The sequence below is a fragment of the Hemicordylus capensis genome, chromosome 5, assembly GCF_027244095.1.
Source record: "Hemicordylus capensis ecotype Gifberg chromosome 5, rHemCap1.1.pri, whole genome shotgun sequence".
Classification (NCBI taxonomy): Eukaryota; Metazoa; Chordata; class Lepidosauria; order Squamata; family Cordylidae; genus Hemicordylus; species Hemicordylus capensis.
In genome coordinates, this window is record NC_069661.1 from 149,243,904 (window position 1) to 149,261,838 (window position 17,935).

At 42.0% G+C, this 17,935-nt stretch overlaps 1 protein-coding gene across 4 annotated transcripts in view; it reads right to left on the bottom strand.

The window, feature by feature from the left end:
* PTPN12 (protein tyrosine phosphatase non-receptor type 12) overlaps window positions 1–17,935 on the bottom strand; it is a 103,672-nt gene continuing 85,737 nt past the window's right edge. For 2 of the 4 annotated variants that reach the window (XM_053256440.1, XM_053256437.1), the window contains exons 14-18: window positions 5,247–5,315; window positions 4,695–4,786; window positions 3,760–3,790; window positions 2,592–2,705; window positions 1–710 (exon numbers count right to left, since the gene is read on the bottom strand). In XM_053256440.1, coding sequence (XP_053112415.1) covers window positions 649–710; window positions 2,592–2,705; window positions 3,760–3,790; window positions 4,695–4,786; window positions 5,247–5,315 — 368 coding nt within the window. In that variant the 3' untranslated portion in view covers window positions 1–648. Of the gene's footprint in view, window positions 711–2,591; window positions 2,706–3,759; window positions 3,791–4,694; window positions 4,787–5,246; window positions 5,316–16,855; window positions 16,961–17,935 lie in introns of those variants that run through there. The other 2 variants (XM_053256439.1, XR_008308663.1) reach the window with 2 other exon arrangements.

Below are 17,935 nucleotides of genomic sequence, written 5' to 3' on the forward strand. Positions count from 1 at the left end.
TGAAAGTTAAACAGTATATAATATAAAAATAACCTTTTGCTTGCAATTTACAAAATCTATTACAATCTTCATCTCTGCTATCTTGTAACTCTGGATGTGCGCCCAACATTTTTAAAAAAACAATTTATTAAAACATTAGGGCAAATAATTTACATAAGGTACACAAAAATTTGTCATGCAGAGATTTCTTACACCTTCTGTTAATACTTTGATTGCAGCTTTATCAAATTATATACCTGCTTGCCCTGTACATATACAAAATAAAGTGTACATGGTAATCAAATGTTAGCAAAAAAGTTGTCCATAAACTCAATTTGTCAAAGTTTCACCATATTAACATGTCTATAAACAGTGTGTAACAGGGTTAAAAGACATTAAGGCAATAATACTTGAAGTAACAAAATAAACCATATGCAATACTTTCTCCTAAGTGTAATAAGGCAGATTGGCCCCAGCAAAAAAATTAGATTGCAATACTAGAATCCACTGTCATGAATGTTTAAGGTTTGTGTGGATGTATAGCACGAGTGTACCATTGTGTAGTCATATCTACACTGTTAGTCCCCAAAAATGAGGGTGGAATACTATTGAACTGATTCAGTGGCACTTGAATATTCCAGTATAATCTATTGTCCATTTGTTCTTATATCATGTCCATTCTGAAGGGGGCTCTCTTGGTCCTCTTGGTTTTCCGCAGCGGGTACCAAAACCTAAAAAGGTCAAAAGTATATAACTGAATATAACTCTGTATATAACTGAAAAATGCAAAGGCTTAAAACCACTCCAGCAAACCCATTCATTTTCTAAGTGTCCTAGGGTGGGATCCAATTTACACAACATTTTAGGTTTAGGGACCATGGTACTTTTCAGACTGCTTTGGGCTAGAAGTAAAAGTGGAAAGAGAGGCCCAAGAGAAGCAACTTTCTCCATCTACCAACTGATCAAACACAGTTCAGAAAGCTTCTCATACAGCCATGAGAATGGTAAACTATGCTCTTTTTAAAAGTATTAAAGTATATTTCATGCTCTAGAGCACTAAGCCTTAAATTAAGAGTAACAATATATAGCTTGTAGTTATCGTGTAAAGTGTGGTTTTCTTCACTGTATATTTAATGTTATCTTTTCTCATGGAGAAAAATGGTCCTAAATTACTAGCTGTTGCAATTACTATATATAGTCTCTCTTCTGGTAGACAAGGGATAACACAAAGGGATAATAAACAAGGGATAATATGTACATTGTATTTATAATTCACCCTGAAGTTAATATCTATATCTCTACAATAAATACTTTTGACACTTCTATTAAATAATGTAATAGATAATAGGGATGTGCAAATCGATTTGAGTACAAATCGGCTTGTACCCAGATCTAGTTGATTCAGGTGACGAGACAGAACAAATCACCACTGTGGTCTATTGGCTAAATTCGGGTCCAAATCGAATTGTGCCAGTTTCCATTTGAATAGCTTCAAGATTCGGATTCCTCCTATGAATTTCCCCAGATTCTCAGCTTTCATTTTTTTAAAAAGGTTAAGCTCTAGCTTTTACATTGCTCTTGTAGAAATTGAGTTATGGAGCAAAATGTGTGGTGTCTATTTTTCAAGTGTTTGGATTGCTTGATGTCTAATAAGTTCCTCGTAATGAATCCCTATGAGGATTAGGTTTGTGACACACCTTTATTTCTATTCATTTTGACTGTCTTTGGACAGTGCCAGCTGTCAACTGTCATGTGTCAACTACACACACACCCCACCCACCTATAAGGCAGCAGGGTATTACTCAGTTTATGTTCTAGGATTTCCCCCCCAGGTATTTTCAAGAATCCCTATGAGGATTCATTACACACCAAAGAGTCTAATACACCTCAAAAATTCCTAAAATATAAACTGAGTACCCAGTGGCTTGTGGGGTAGTTGGCACATGAGATGCCACTAATTCCCCACCTGCAAAGCAGTGGGGTCAAAATGAACAGAAGAACCAAAGAATCTAAACACTACAAAAATTCCTAAAAATTAAATTAAGTACCCTATTGCCTTGAAATGGGGTTGGCACATGGCAGTTAGTAGTTGGCACTGTACAATGACAAAATGAACAGAAGAAATGAAGGTGTGCAATGAATCCCCATAGGGATTCATTATGAGGAAAAGTTATTAGACACCAAAGAATCTAACTATTTGAAAAAGTGACTGCACATTTTGCTCCATAACTCCACTTCTACAAGGGCTAGAGCTTAGCTTTATTTAAAAAATTAAAGCTGGGGATCCATGTTAGGGTCAAGATAGGGAGACTGAATACCCATTATTCCCTATGGCGGAGATCTAAAAAATCAGTTAAAAAAAATTTAAGAATCATCAACCAAGTGGCCCACTGCCTCGAAATTTGGGTGGCACCCATGGGGACCTACCACTACCCAAATGTGATGCCTCTAGGACCTTTATAAGTGGTCTAAAGCAATCCAAATAAAAAATGGGGTGATTCAGGGGGGACAAATTTGGACACAAAACAAATCTGGTGTGATTCAATTTGGGCACAAATCGAATCAAAAAAGTGATTTGTGCACATGCCTAATAAGTAGAGTAAATTGTTTACCAATTTCTGTAGTCTCAACTGGAACTCCTGGTACTGAATTTCTTTTAGCAGTGGGACTGGAAAGGGGAGGCTGAGGTATTGTTTCTATCTGTGATTTGTCTCCCTCAGGATGATCTGAAAAAATAACTCACTGTAAAATAGAGGGTTTCTGCAATTCTGAACATTTTGCTTAGGTTTTTAGTTTAATTTTCATAGTCCAACAAAAGGACCTGACATATAACAAAGAGCTTGGTTTCCCTATCAAGCCGAAATATACAATAATGTTGACAAATTGTATCATGCACTTTTGAAATACTTTAATAAAAATTTGAGAAGAAACAGTTCTACATAATTTTCAAAGAAAATGTTTGTTATATCTGTTTTGTGGTCTGAGTTCAAAAAGGACAATTGGCCTTGTGACTACTCATGTATTTTGAGAATGATAAAGTTTCAAGTTGGAATGCAAATAAAGATACCTTGAGCCTGCTGCATGGTATCCCTTCCAATCAATGCACAAAACTTCCAGCAAGCAAAGGCTTATAATTAATTCCCTGCCATGTTATGGCCATTTGCATGACATTTATTGTGGTGAAAAGGTACATACTTGCACAGAGGTCAATATGCACACTGTAGTGAATCACCTATGTACACAAGCAGCTTTGGATCAAGGCAATAATCTTTACAAGGCCTGAACAGTAAAATTCTGTTTAAATTTCAGTATACGGGAGCCATAAAGTCCAACAACAAAACATTGGGTGTAGAAGTCACTTTCATATTCTGACCCAGAAAATACCTTGCTACGTTATTCTGCTACATTATTCACAACATTGCAAGCCAGCATGCTCTGAATGGGACATAAGCCACAGCTCACTACTATTTGAAGACAAATATTTGTTGGAAGCCACAATAATAAGCAAAGTTGCTCTGCTTCTCAAGACTCCTTCCTTCCAGCAGAAGCAGGCTCCCCTTCTGGCAGTGGGCTGTTCTGAGCAGAGTCTCATAAGATATCTGGGGTATCATGGTCTGGTCCCATGCATGCGTGAAAGCACTTTCTACTTTCAGACTGGGGCAGAGGGGAGCTTTACCCATAACTTATTTAAGAAATTAAGATTTAAGGTTATTTTTTAACATTTAAGAATTTAAATCTTGTCTTAAGAGTTTAAGATTATTTAAGAAATGAATTGCTTACCAAGCTGTGCAGGCTCAGCAGTTTTCAATCCCTGTGAACATGAAATATTTCAAGAAGTTGATTCAAAGTACTTACTAATTTTTTTAGCTAGTTATGCCAGTTTAATGCCAATGGTAGGTAGCACAATAGACTGCACATGAAGATCCACATTCAAAACTAAGAAACGTGGAGGTAACTCTTCATCCACCTAATAAATGCTAAAATACACCTTGTAATGCAGTACAACCTTCTGTTACTTGCAAAAGAAGAGAGTTGTGTATACATTAAAATCATGTAATAAGAGAGAAATCTTTGGTTCCACCTTTGGCTTTTTGTCACTACATCTCACACATTTCTGCAGTCATGAGGTCTAGGTACTCAAAATCTGGGATTCTTCAGATGCCACTCAGAACTCATATTACATAAGGTAGCTTGGGCTACATGTAACCCATCAATGAGCTAGAACATGCCAGTGTATATGATCGACAATGAGTCATAATTGACTCATGAGTAGAATAATTTCAATTAGAAGTGAAATAGGGCAATCTGGAAAAGAGATGCTGTTCTCACACTACTATTTCCTCCTTACTACACTCAACCAAGGGTAGTACCCTCTACAATCAGTGTGCGGGGATAAGGTGGCTCATCAACAGGAGAAGCAATTCCTTCAGTATGCAAGACCTTCCTTCTATGCAAGCAATTTGGATTGGTTTCAGAAGCCAGCTGATTGCCAGGGAAGTTGCCAAAACAATGGCAACAGAGTTATGTCTACTAAGATGTTTTTTGATTAACCTTTTATTCATGGGGAACATCCCTCACTTTAGATACTCTACTATACAGAAATGAAAAGCTCAAGAGTGTATGTGCAGAAGTTCTATTCCCCAAAGAACAATAAAGTATGGTATAATTCTATTATTGTACTCTGTTGCTTTTTATTCAAACTCCTTCATACTTACTGGACACTTTATTTGTTCAGAAGTTTTCTGTTCCTGTAACAAACTCCATTCAGCAGATTGTGGAAGGATAACCGCTTTGGGCAAAGTTGTGACTGAAATTTAAATATATATATATGCAATAGGCATCCTGCTATATCCACCACAGTATAAATGTGAAACAGTTGTTCAAATTAACATTTAGGGAAGATTAATAGTTACAACATTTGCAGTATACAGGGTTGCAATACAGAGGCTGTGTTTTGGAGGCTCTCTTTTCCATTCTAAAAACCAGTATCTCTAGGCCTAGAAGAGTGAATGAGACAACTGTGCATTCAGACACAGTCCTGAATCAATGCAACACAACACTATAGTGGCCATACATATGGTTCTGTCCCACACTGCAGCACTGGAAACAAATTAGCTCAAGGATCCAGGGTAATTTAACTCTGATATATGGGATAACACATTACGGCTGTGGCTTACAGTATATGTAAACAAACTAAAATATATTTCATGAACATGTCCGAGTCATGAGTCTCATGCAGCTTGTAAAATGAAACTCACTCTGCTCACCTGCAAGAACAAGAGATTCTGGAGTTCTTTCTGGTAAGGGTGGAGAAGAATCTTCAGAAGCACCAGTATCTAAAGTCACACAAAATTATCAATATTGTTGAACCACTATAAACATGGTTGAATACCTGAACACTTAAATGATAAAGCGTTGTGCAAGGAGTACCTAGAACTAAGATTATAAAAATTTACAGTAGAATGTTTAATTGAACATTTCAGTTGAGAAAAAACATGCTGAAGATGTGACACATCTCTGCTGCAAAGCCTCAGACTTTCAGCTATCTCCCTTCCAATCACAGTGCTTTGAGGTAAGGGATGTAGAGCCAGAACTCCAGCCTTCTGTAAGTAATTCTTTAGAGGAGTGTTGGGAACCTACTGTTTAACAAGGGAAGATGCACCTGAATATTGTTGACCTCATCTGAATGTATACAATCAAAGCAAAAGTGTGAATTGGTTGTGGAGAAGGTTTGCCTGCTTTGAAACCCTGCCACTTCTGCATGAAATGGGAGTGGTATCAAGCCCTGAAAAGCTCAACATTCAACTCTAGGAGAGGTCTATCATGCCTGAAAGTTGTATCCTATTCTGATTTACAAAACATAATGCATCAAACCATTAGATCCAGGCCAATAGTTATTGAATGCACAGTTTGATAATCACGTGCGTCATACTGAATCTTATCATTCCAGTTGTGCACAGCCTAGTGCTCACCCTTAAGTAAGCTAACAGTTAGCTAATTATGAATGTGGCAGTTCAAGACTGCTTTTCTAGGAAAACGCACAGCGGCGGCAGTAACAGTAGCTGATGAAATGCTCTTACAGTATCAAAACCAGGCAGTTTCCAAAGCTTTGCTGACAGTATCTAGCATCTACTTTGGCACAGGGGCTTAATGCAAAGACTTCATTTCTAGCTTCCAGCTACATGTTGCACATGAAAATGATCATATGCAATTTTACAAGTCACTGCGAAGATATGCAGAATAAACACTAAGAGGCAGTAAGGTCAATGGGACAGTCAAGAGGAAAGTATGCATCGTATCTTTGTTGTGAATTACCTGAACTGGGGATAATTATGTCTTTCCAAAGTATTCTTGCTGCACAGGCTGGGTATATCCCATCACCAATGGCATTATTTTCACAGCCATTGTATATTCTCTTTAAATAGGACACAACCTCTTAGTATTTATCCTCATGAAGACCTGGGCAAATGCAAGAAGCTGCAGGCATGTTTTGTTGCTTTTTACATCCCCAAATCCAAACCTTTGGACACAACCATGAATTAGTTTGACACAGTACAATAACCTAATGGTAGAAGTTGTTCGGCTTGACCAGCTTGCTACAAATTAACCCATTAACATTTCAAGGACTGTTTTCTATATTTGATTCTGGTTTGCACTTCTCACCAACGTTAAGAGTTCCAGGAGAATTGGAAGACATTCTGTACCAACCGAGATGAGTAACCAGAACTAGGCTCTTCCAGTGGATGGTCCGCTGCCATTTTGACAAGAATTGCCACTGCAGGCTCCACAAGCCAGTCCTCCATAGAGAGAAGAATGCCAATCACTGCCCCAAGAAAAAGATGTGAAGGAATAGTGGTAGCTCCCTACTCAGGGGGACAGCTCTTATTAAAGATATTAAACAAAGCCCTGCTGGATCAGGCCCAAGGCCTATCGAGTCTAGCCCACCAGATGCCTCTGAGAAGCCCACAAGCAGGGGGTGAGGGCTTGCCCTCTCTCCTGCTGTTGCTCCCTTATATTTAGAGGCATTTTGCCTCCTAGGCTGAAGATATAACCCTCAGTCTAGTCTATCAGTGGATACTTGTCCTCCATTAATTTATCTAAGCCCTGCTTAATGCCATCCAGACTGGTGGCTGTCACCACATTTTGTGGCAGAGAATTCCATAGGTTAATTATCACTGTAGTTATTTAAAGGAAGAGAAAGCATAATCCTGGAAGTAAGCAACTGGCTATGAAGATGGTCAAATATTGAAAGTTTTGGATTCTTGCACCATGGCCTATGGTGCTCAAGTAAAGGAATGCTGGCAAGAGGGGGATTGCACTACATGAGGACAGAAAATAATGTGTTCTGTAAAAACCTCACTAACGACTTCAAGAACTGGTTCTATGGCCTCCCCAAACAGTTTCCCACCAGAAAAGGTGTAGGAAGTCATGTTAGACCTAGGGCTGGGTCTCACGATCCGTGAGACCCAGTTTGGGGAAGTGAGTGGGAAGAGCGGGCTAAGCCCTCTCTCCTCGCTCACAAGCGGGGAGGGAGCCCTGGGCAGCCAGATCGGCCACCCACACGATTGCCGGCTGCAAGACGGAGCCGGTGGAGGCTGGGGAGCTCAGGGGCCGCACAGCCCCCAGAAGCCCTAGTATGCCCTGCACGACCGTGCAGGGCATACTGGGGAGACCCCCAAGCTGGGAGGATGCTTCTAAGCCTTCCAGCTGGGGTCTACTCATGAGTAGCCATGGCGCGGAGCTGTGCCGCGGCTACTCACGAGCAGATAGCCCGGGTTTGCGGAGCGCTCGGGCTAAGGGGCGGGTAGCCCAGGCTAAGGGGCGGGCTACAGGAGCAGGTTAGCCGCTCCAGAACCACCGGGCTCAGCTGCGAGCCCAGTGGTTCTGATGACCCGCAAAAATTGGGCTAGGTTTTCCTAGCCCGATTTTTGTGAGTGTCAGAATAGCCCCCTAGACTTCTGATAGACTCTCTAATTTAACCAGAGGGACCTCCTGACAGGGACATCAGCAACAAGCACCCTTGCTGAGAATTGAAGAGAGTCCAAACTGGCATCGACCATGAAAGAAGAAGCCTTCATTAACTTGTTCAGACCTTGCTTCAACCTTGGGTGACCTTGTGATACAAGTTAGTAGTGTGCATGGTTTTGGTCTGGCGCAATGGAAAAGCCCTCCGGACCGGTCCGGAATTCCAGCGGTCCGGAGGTTCAGATGGGCGGGGGACTGTCACTTTAAGTGGGGGGTGGTGGTAGTACTTCCCCCCCACACACACCGCTCTTCCCCCTCCGGCGCTGGTGATTTAAAAAATCTTCTTGGGGCGGCAGAGTTCCTCCCTGCCGCCCCTGCCCCCATCGTCGTCCTAAGCTGGTTTCGATGAAGAGCTAGCGGCGCGCATGCGCTCTTTGTGGCACGCACGCGCCAGCGGCAGAGACGAGCGCACGCACCATGAAGGGCGCATGTGCGCCACTAGCTCTTCATCAAAACCAGCTTAGAAGGACAACAACGGGGGCAGGGGCGGCAGGGAGGAACTCTGCCGTCCCAAGGAGATTTTTAAAATCACCAGCGCCGGAGGGGGAAGAGCGGTGGGAGGGGGTGTAAGTACTCCCCCCCCCGCTTAGACAGTCCCCTCAGTGCCAGACCACACTTCTGTGGTTCCGTGCACATCCCTAATACAAGTTCAATCAGCTCCTTGGAGCTCCAATGTCCAAGGGTTGTCCTTGTGAGACCTGCATAGTATGGACTTACAACGCTTATCTTATTAATCCTGAAGAGGCTCATCCCATCCTTTTATAACACAATGCTACTAATCAGAGTGGCCATGGAGGTATCAATCAGAGGAACTTTTACTAACTCGAACACTTTGTGGCTAACCCCATAAAGATATTTAGTGCATATCCAAGGGTTGTTAGTTCCTGGTGCTTTCCACTCCTCCAGAAATACCTTTTTGAAGAATTTTGGGCATAGAATATGAAGAACTGACTCCTGGGTGGAAGGAAAAACCTCAGATTCACCCTCCACTGAAGCCAATTTTACAACTCTGCGTACAACTTTGCACAGCAGAACTGCAGTTCCTGTCTTAAAACTATGCCCCTCAGCCATCACTGATGTTGTTGGGCAGTGGTCTATCTCCCACAAAAGGCACACATCACCATCCTCACCAAGGACTGAAGTAAGGGGCACATATCTCCTACCTCAGAGGAGCTCTCAATGACGCCCTCTGAAATCAGAAGAGAAGCAGCACTTGCCAAAGGTAAGCCTTTGTCTCTCTGTCTGCCTGATCGCGCACTCACTCTAGTAGCAACAGAGCGCGAGGTTCTAGTTCCTTCACCTGTCTTGTTTCTTTTGGGACAGAGCAGCCTCTAAAGCTGCAGCATGAGCCTCTCTTGGGACAAAGGCAGCACAGGATCCGCAGGAGAACAGTTGATATCAGGGGCCTGGATGACATGCTCAAACGAAGGAAGAGACAGCTCAATCGCCCTTTCTCCTTTAAATAAAGGTGAAAATAAAGCCTGGAAAGGCAAAATAAGGTGAAAATAAAGCCTGGAAAGGCAAAATAAAAAACCAAAACAAAGGGTTTCCTAAAATAAGGCAATAAATGAAAGCTCAAAGAGCACTGACTACCAGGTGCCAGGAAGGGCAGAACTGGGAATCCAAGGATGGCTCCTAACCCCTGCAAAGGAGGGAGTAGCTGGATTCCTGTCTGTTTATTTAGCCCTGTCTAGGTGCAAGTAGAGAGGAGCAACCTGATGTCTGGATGCACTCTGACAAGCTGAGATTGGACACTTCAGGTAAGTACAATGTTCTGTTCTTGCACCATAGCCTATGGTACTCACATGAAGGACTTATGGAAAGAGGGGGATTGCACTACATGAGGACAGAAAATAATATGTTTCATGAAAACCTCACTAACCACTTCAAAAGGACTTTAAATAAATTTCTGATGCAAGGGAAACAAGAGCCCACACCAGATATAAAGGCAGGTATTAGTGCCAAGATATGTGACTAAGATAGAAACAAGATGGCAGAGGGTATGCTCATTCACAAGAAACAACAATAGAAAACCGTATGCCCATGGTCTATACATTATCATACAGAGTATGGGAACAAACAGGAAGAACCTGAAACCTAAACATGGCAAATTGGAACGATAGGTGTCACTGACACTTAGTGGGATGAGACTCGTGATTGGAATATAGTGCTTGGAAGGTATAATTTGACCAGAAGGAACAAACCCAAAGAGAAGTCCACTCAGAAATCCATGAATCTGACCATGGAAGTCCTTGACAAAAATGACTGGGTAAAAATAAAGGCAGAGAGATATAAAAGCAATACCATCATGGGAATTTAATATAGACCACCTGGCCATGCAAGTGACATGCATGATGCTTCCTTGTATCAGATCACCAAACTTTCAAAGAGGCAAATAAATTAGTATTCAGGACTTCAACTATCTGACATCTGCTGGATGTCTAACTCTGCCAAGAGTGGGAGGTCCTATACATTCTTGACCTGCCTTGCTGACCACTTCATCTTTCAGAAGGTGGAAGAAACAAAGGGGTCAGCTTTCCTGGATTTAATCTTTACCAAAAGCAAAAATGAGAATTTTAAAAGTGGCAGGAACTTTTAGAAGAAACCAGGTCATGCTGGAATTCATGACATCAAAGGGAGGGAAAACAGAGAAGTTTGACATGTATCCTGGATTTCAGAAAAGCTGGATTTTAATGAGTTCAGAGAAAAGTTGGACAGGATTCCAATGGCTAGAAATCCTAAAGTAGAAAAGAGACCAAGAGGGAAAGGGGATTTTGAAAAGCCGTATACTGAAGGCATGATCAATTTCTATGAGAAGGAAAAACAGGAGACCTCTAAAGAAACCAGTATGAATGCCAAAGAGCTCTCTGAAAAGCAAAAAGGGCATGTATAGGAAATGGAAAGAGGACAACCATGCAAGAGTACCCAAATTTTGTAGAGATAATGTCACAGCAAAGCTGCTTATCTCCTGTTTTGCATCTGTCCTCCTCAACAAGGGGAAGGTGGCCCAAACTGGCAATAGCTGCACTAAAGAAAAAGGATATTGTACCTGTTGAGGTAAAAAGATGAGAACACCTAGTTTCTTTAAATACATTTGTCTCCAGAGCCAGATAAGTTACATCTCAGGATACATTTGACGGAGCTTGCAGAGGTCCACTGCCTGTCATCTTTGAGAAATCTTGAAGAATGGGTGAGGTGCTAGAAGACTGGAAACGAGTAAATGTCACCATCAAGAAGAAAAGGCTGAAACCAGGAAGCTACAGACCAGTCAGCTTGACACCAATAACTAGCAAGATTCTAGAACAAATTATTCAGCAGACAGTGAGCATTTACAAAATAATGTGATGATTATTAGAAGCCAACATGGATTTGTCAAGAACAAATAATGCCAGAATGATCTTATCTTCATTTTTGACAGCATTACTAGTTTAGCATATCACGGAATCTACTAAACTATGCTACAGGTTTTAGCCCTATTCAGACATTACTGAAAAGATGCTGTACAGCATCTTTGCAGTAATCTCTGAATAAGGCTATAGTTTACCTTGACTTCAGCAAACTATTTGACAAATCTCCCATGATATCCTTGTTGACAAAATGGTAAAGTGTGAGCTAAATGTTACTGCTGTCAGGTGGATTCACAGTGGTTGAACAACCAAGTGGTTGAACAACCAAGTGGTTGAACAACCATACTCGGCAAGTGCTCCATGTCAACATGCAAGAAGGTATCAAGTGGATCCCCACAGGGATCTGTCCTGGGCCCTGAGCTGTTCAACATTTTTATAAATGACTTGGATGAGGAAGTAGAATGCTCATCAAATTGCAGATACAAAACAGTGTATATGTATGGCTAATACCTTAACACTAGGATTCCAAACAGGGGATACCTGAAAGCCTCCCAGGGGAAGACAGAGTCCTCCTGCCTCTCCACACTGCAGCCATGCTATCAGTTCCCAGTCTAAGGGTTGCCAGCTTGAATTCAATGTGTCCTCAGCAGTGTCCCTGATGCAGAAGCGGAAAGAGCAGAGTGAATGACCACCTGCAGCACAGCATTCCTCCAGTGGCTGTTGCTGGTGTCTTTTTTAGAATGTAAGCCCTTTGGGGATTGGGAACCCTTTATTAATTGATTGCTATGTAAACTGCTTTGGGAACTTTGGTTGAAAAGTGGTATATAGATATTCATCCTCCTCCTCTGCTCCTGGCTGGCTGGCTACATAAGAACATAAGAACAGCCCTGCTGGATCAGGCCCAAGGCCCATCTAGTCCAGCATCCCGTTTTGCACAATAGCCCACCAGATGCCGCTGGAAGCCACAGGCAGGAGTTGAGGGCATGCCCTCTCTCCTGTTGTTACTCCCCTGCAACTGGTACCCAGAGGCACCCGCCTCTGAGGCTGGAGGTGGCCTACAGCCCTCCGACTAGTAGCCGTCAATAGACCTCTCCTCCATGAAGTTATCCAAACCCCTCTTAAAGCAATCCAGGTTGTTGGCTGTCACCACATCTTGTGGAACAGAATTCCACAAGTTGATTATGCGTTGTGTGAAAAAGTACTTCCGTTTTCTGGTCCTAGATTTCCTGGCAATCAGTTTCATGGGATGACCCCTGGTTCTAGTGTTATGGGAGAGGGAGAAGAATTTCTCTCTATCCACTTTCTCCACACCATACATGATTTTATAGACCTCTATCATGTCTCCCCGCAGTCGTCTTTCTTCTAAACTAAATAGCCCCAGGTGTTGTAGCCTAGCCTCATAAGAAAGGTGCTCTAGGCCCTTGATCATCTTGGTTGCCCTTTTCTGTAACTTTTCCAGTTCTACAATGTCCTTTTTTAGATGTGGTGACCAGAACTGTACATGCTGAAGCTCAGCGTACCCTTCCCCTCAGTTTGACTGACAGGCTTCAGAAAAGTAGTGCTGAATACTCTCATTGAAATTAATAGGACAAGTAAGCTTATCTCATTAATTATAATAAGACTGCTTATGAGTAACTTAGTGTGGATGTGAACCAGTGCCTGTAGTAGCCTGTCTTCCTAACACTTAAATTTGTGTGTTTGTGTATGCATACATACACAAATTTAGATGTTACATTATGAGACAGGCTACTCCAGTAACTGACTTGCATCCAGATTAAGTTACTCATAAGCAGTCTTGTTGAAGTTAATGGGACAAGTAAACTTGTTTCATTAATTTGAATGGGAATACTCATGAGTAGCTTAGTCTAGATGTAAGCTAGTGACTGCAGTAGGCTGACTCATAATGTAACATTTAAGAGTGAGTGAATATCACAGAAATGCACTAAAAATCTTTATGGGGTATCTGAGCTCAAGGTTTGCCACAGAACAGGTACTCTTGTTAAAAAGTTGGGAACCCCTGCCTTAACACACGGCTATGAATCAGCACTCTTCTCTTTGTGAAAAAGCAGTGTTAGCCATACATCTATATACATACCTATGCACCCCTAAATACACAGAATCAAGCTACCATACAATCTTGGCAGGCTCAAACACTGGGCCAAAGCCAACAAAACAAGAGTTAACGGAGACCAGTTTAAAACCCTGCATTCAGGTTAGAGAAATAGAATGCGCCAATATAAGATATGGGAGAGGGAAACCTGGTTTGGCAAGAGTATCTGTGAAAACAATCAAGGCATTTTAGTGGACAAGATGCTACTGAACATGAGTCAATAGTTGATGCAGTTAAAAAGAGATTCCACTCTATTCTAATCTGAATAGGCCTCATTTGGAATAGTATGTTCAGTTCTGGGCATTGCATTTTAAGAAAGGCATTGGTAAACTAGAATGGATTCAGAGAGGAGAGCAGAGAAGATAAGCAGTCTAGAAACTGTTGGGACAAATGTACGGGCACATGTACCCCAACCTTAGACTTAAAGGTACCAACTCAGAAGTATGTGAGAAGTATGTGACTCTGGAATGCTCTCCCAGTGGCCATTCATTCCTCGGACTCCATCACAGTTTTTAGAAAGCTTGTAAAGACTTGGCTTTTTACCCGGGCTTTTACATAATCGTTTTTACTGCTGCTTCTGTGTGTTTTTATCTGTTGTATTGTTTTTATGCCTGTTTTTATACTTTTTAGCTTGATGTTTTATTGTCTTTTTCCTATATGTTTTAACTTTTGTAAACCACCTTTTATTGAAAGGTGGTATATAAATGCAAAAATAAAGAAATAAATAAATAAGTGGAATTGAGGCCTGTGTCTGATTTTATTTTATATTAAGAAATGAATTAATGCCTGGGCTCAGGGTGAATTGACACCCCAGATCTCAACTGGTCTGTGAGGGAAAAGGCGATCCAGCATTGTATTGTGAAATGGATACTCAAGGGAGTACAAAAGCCAGGCCAGAACAATCCAAATGCTAAAATGTGACTCACTACCAGATAATGTCTATGGAAGAGGACAGAGGCTGATCTCCCCTCTCCTGTTGCAAGAAGTCCATGTTAATCCTTGTCAATGATTGACTCAATTGCTCTCTACAGAAATTCAACATAGGTAGATGCAAACAAAGAAAACACCTATAGACTATAATTCTTACTTTACTAACACTTTAACACCTTTTTGGGACAAGGGAAGATGCCCATTTGCAGCTCAGAGATGCAGATTTGCTTTGGGCAATCTCCCCCTCCCCTTCTAAGCTCACAGTTTACAGAAGATGAGATTCAGATCTCTCTGGACTGGCCAATATCCTGAATAATTAAAAGACATTATCCAGAAGGTAACAGCATTGTCACCCCTTTTTGGGGACCCAGGAAAAGATGGGATTTGAATAGACTCTATGAGAGATCAAAGGAAAATATAGCTATAAAGAACAGGCTTACTGGACAGAGAGCTAGCAATCTTGTGCCTACATGCAAGACCTGCTAACAAGCAATCCCAGAGTTTGCTGCTAAGCCGCGGGGCAACAAGCAGGAACTCTGTCCATGGACAGGAGCTGTCTGTGACTTCTACTGCGCAGTGAGAAGTCAAGACTTCCCCAGACATGGTGCTCTGACTCTCAGCCGTGCTCTGAGCAAACTGCATGCTTGACCCAAAAGCTCCTGTCTCCAGCCAAAAGCCTCACTCCTTCAGCTGAAAGATCTACCTCTCAAAGCCTCTGATCCTGGTAATATGCTGCCCCTACAAGCCTTGGATCCCTTCATCCTTTCTCCTCCTCCTCCCCCTCCCTTTCCCTTTACTAATTCCTGATCTCCCCATACCATGCCAGCCCTCAGCCTTCCTTAACCCCCCCCTTTTTTCCATCTATATCTGAATTGTATTAGGCTCTAGGAAGATTTAATACACACACATATGTTAGTTAGGAACACTGGGTGAATATTGTTGCTGGCTAGGGTTGAAATACTGTTAGTAAAACTGATAGGATGTTCTGCTTTCTACTCAGCTGGATTGATGTTGTTATTCTTTTATACTCAATAAAGCCCATTGAATCATTTAGGATTGGCTTGATCTCCTTTCTTCCTTGCATCCAGATCCTACATGGTCACTATATAAAAGAACTTGGTCACTTGGTGACACTATGGGACAGGCCTAATTTTGTATGCTAGCTAATGAGCATATTTAGTATATAAATCAGGCCTGGACCATAACAAAACGGTCATGTGAGGAATGGCTGAAGAAGCTGGGAATATTTAGACTGGAAAAGAGAAAACAAAAAGGAGATATAACTGTCTTCAAATATATGAAAAGCTGTCACATAAGAGGAGCAGCAGCCTTGTTCTCTGTTGTTTCTGAGGGCAGAGACTAGAATGACTAGGTTGAAATCACAAGGAAGCATTTACAAACTGCAGGAGATTTTTTGACAGTGGAACTGCCTACCTCACACTGTAGTAGACTCCTTTGCTAGAGGCTCTGTTTTCAAACAGAGGTTTGATGGCCATCTGTCATGTACCAAGCAAAGAGTTGGACTAGGAGACCCCCAAGGTCCCTTCCAACTCTGAAATCCTACGATTCCATAGAAGCGTTTATGATACAGATGGCCTTCAGTATTCACGGCTTCATTTTCTACTATTTCAGCTATTTGCGGGCCACCTGTCTATATATACACCAATCTAGTTATCACCGGGGGCGCGGGGGTGCGTTATCATGTGGGGGGAAGTTCCGCTTATTTGTGGGTCTACCCCCTCCCCCAATGCCATAACCAAATTGTCCAAGCCACTCAAGTCTCCCTGTGCGCCAGCTGGAAAGGAAAGTGGGGAGAGTAGCCATTAAATCACTGGTGCACAGGGAGGATTAAAGAGGTCTTGCAAGTGGCTAGGTCATTAAGTGTCCCAGCCACTCGCACCACCATTTTGTGCGTTAGGTTAAACACTCCAATATCACAGATTCACCATTTGCTGGACATTCCTGGAACATATCCCCTGCGATATGAAGGACTTTCCTGTAGAGTTCAGCTTAATAGGGAGTTTCTAATTTTATCTTAGATATTTCCACGTGTACTTGGACCAATACCTGAGTTGATGCACACACTAGCTTTCCTCTAATATCTCTCTCCTAACAGATGTATTTGGAGACATCTTCATCAAGGGAATTAGTCTCAACAAACTACTTCTCACATTCACCTCAGGTCTTTAGAATGGCTCAGAGGTTGTTATAGTTGAAGGGAATGTCTTCAGTGTCTGTGAAAGTGATGCCATCAATGATTTATCCCATGCAGCAAAGGATCTTTGGAAAGATCTTCTGAAAACACGAGGCCCTTGGATACTGCAGGCTCATTTCTTGCAGCTTCACCCATTCGCAGGCAAGCTCCTTGCACACAAATCCACTCACTGTGTGGATAGTTTTGCTTATTTGAGGGGAGACTGCCACGTTGCCAATCCCCCAAAATTTTTGTGGGGGCCATCCCTACCTTCTCCACGTTTTTCAGCTGCCACCTCCTGCCTCTTCTTCCTTTTCCTCAGGCTGCCTCTCTGCCACCACACTTCTCAGCTACCGACTCCTTCCTCCCTGTTGCCTGTATGAGGAGATGAAAATGGGAACTGCCATCTACCTGCTCCTTGCTGTGACCACCAATGGCCATGCATTTGCCCGTGCAATAGAAGGAACAGCCATGGCCATTTTCCTCTCCCTGAGGAGATAACACTGTCCTAGCTACCCAATCTCCACTGTGAGTGCCAGTGGAGAAATGAAGACAGCAGCAGGAGGAAGGGACGAGAAAGAAAATGAGGCAGGAAGCAGCAGCTGAGAAGCACTAATGTTGCTTTTAACATTTATTTAGACTTTAAACCGCAGGAGTAGCCTGCCCAGAATGTAACCCCATTTTCAAGTTAGGTATTATATTCCAATATTGTGGTAGTTTCCTAGAACATAACCCCTGCAATAGTCAAAGGTCTCCTGTATTCCAGGTATTGTGGGTCTTACACAATTTAACTTTGTAAATTTAGTTAGGAGGCCCACTGATCTCAGTAGGGCATGCATCCTCGCTCTGGACTGATAGATTGTTAATCTCCTGGGCAATTTGCAAGCTTGCCCCTACGATTTTGAAATACATGCAATACTAGAAGTACAATTTCTTTTAAATTAATCCTTTGCATTATGTACAGGTTTTCACAGACACTTGCTGTTTGAAAAAACTATCCATTAAAATTCAATCTGGATGAAAATGTCATTTGACTTACAAGGGTGCTTAACTGAATATTAGCAAAACTTCATTAGTTACAACCTACTTTGGGGCAAGTACTAGCTATGACTAACTTCTAGATACTTAATGTGTGCATATGCATTATGCATAAACAATCCTTTAAAAATGTGTTCACGTTAAGAAGAAAAGGAGCCCAATGGAAGCCTCAATCACCATTCCAAACCAGACATAGAACCTGCATCGGTTAACAACAAGACATATTGTTAAATAGAGCAAAGTGTCAGCTAATTCTCAGTATTGTAGCAGTTTCTGAAGGTCAACCACAAGACAGGGAAGCCTACTACCATA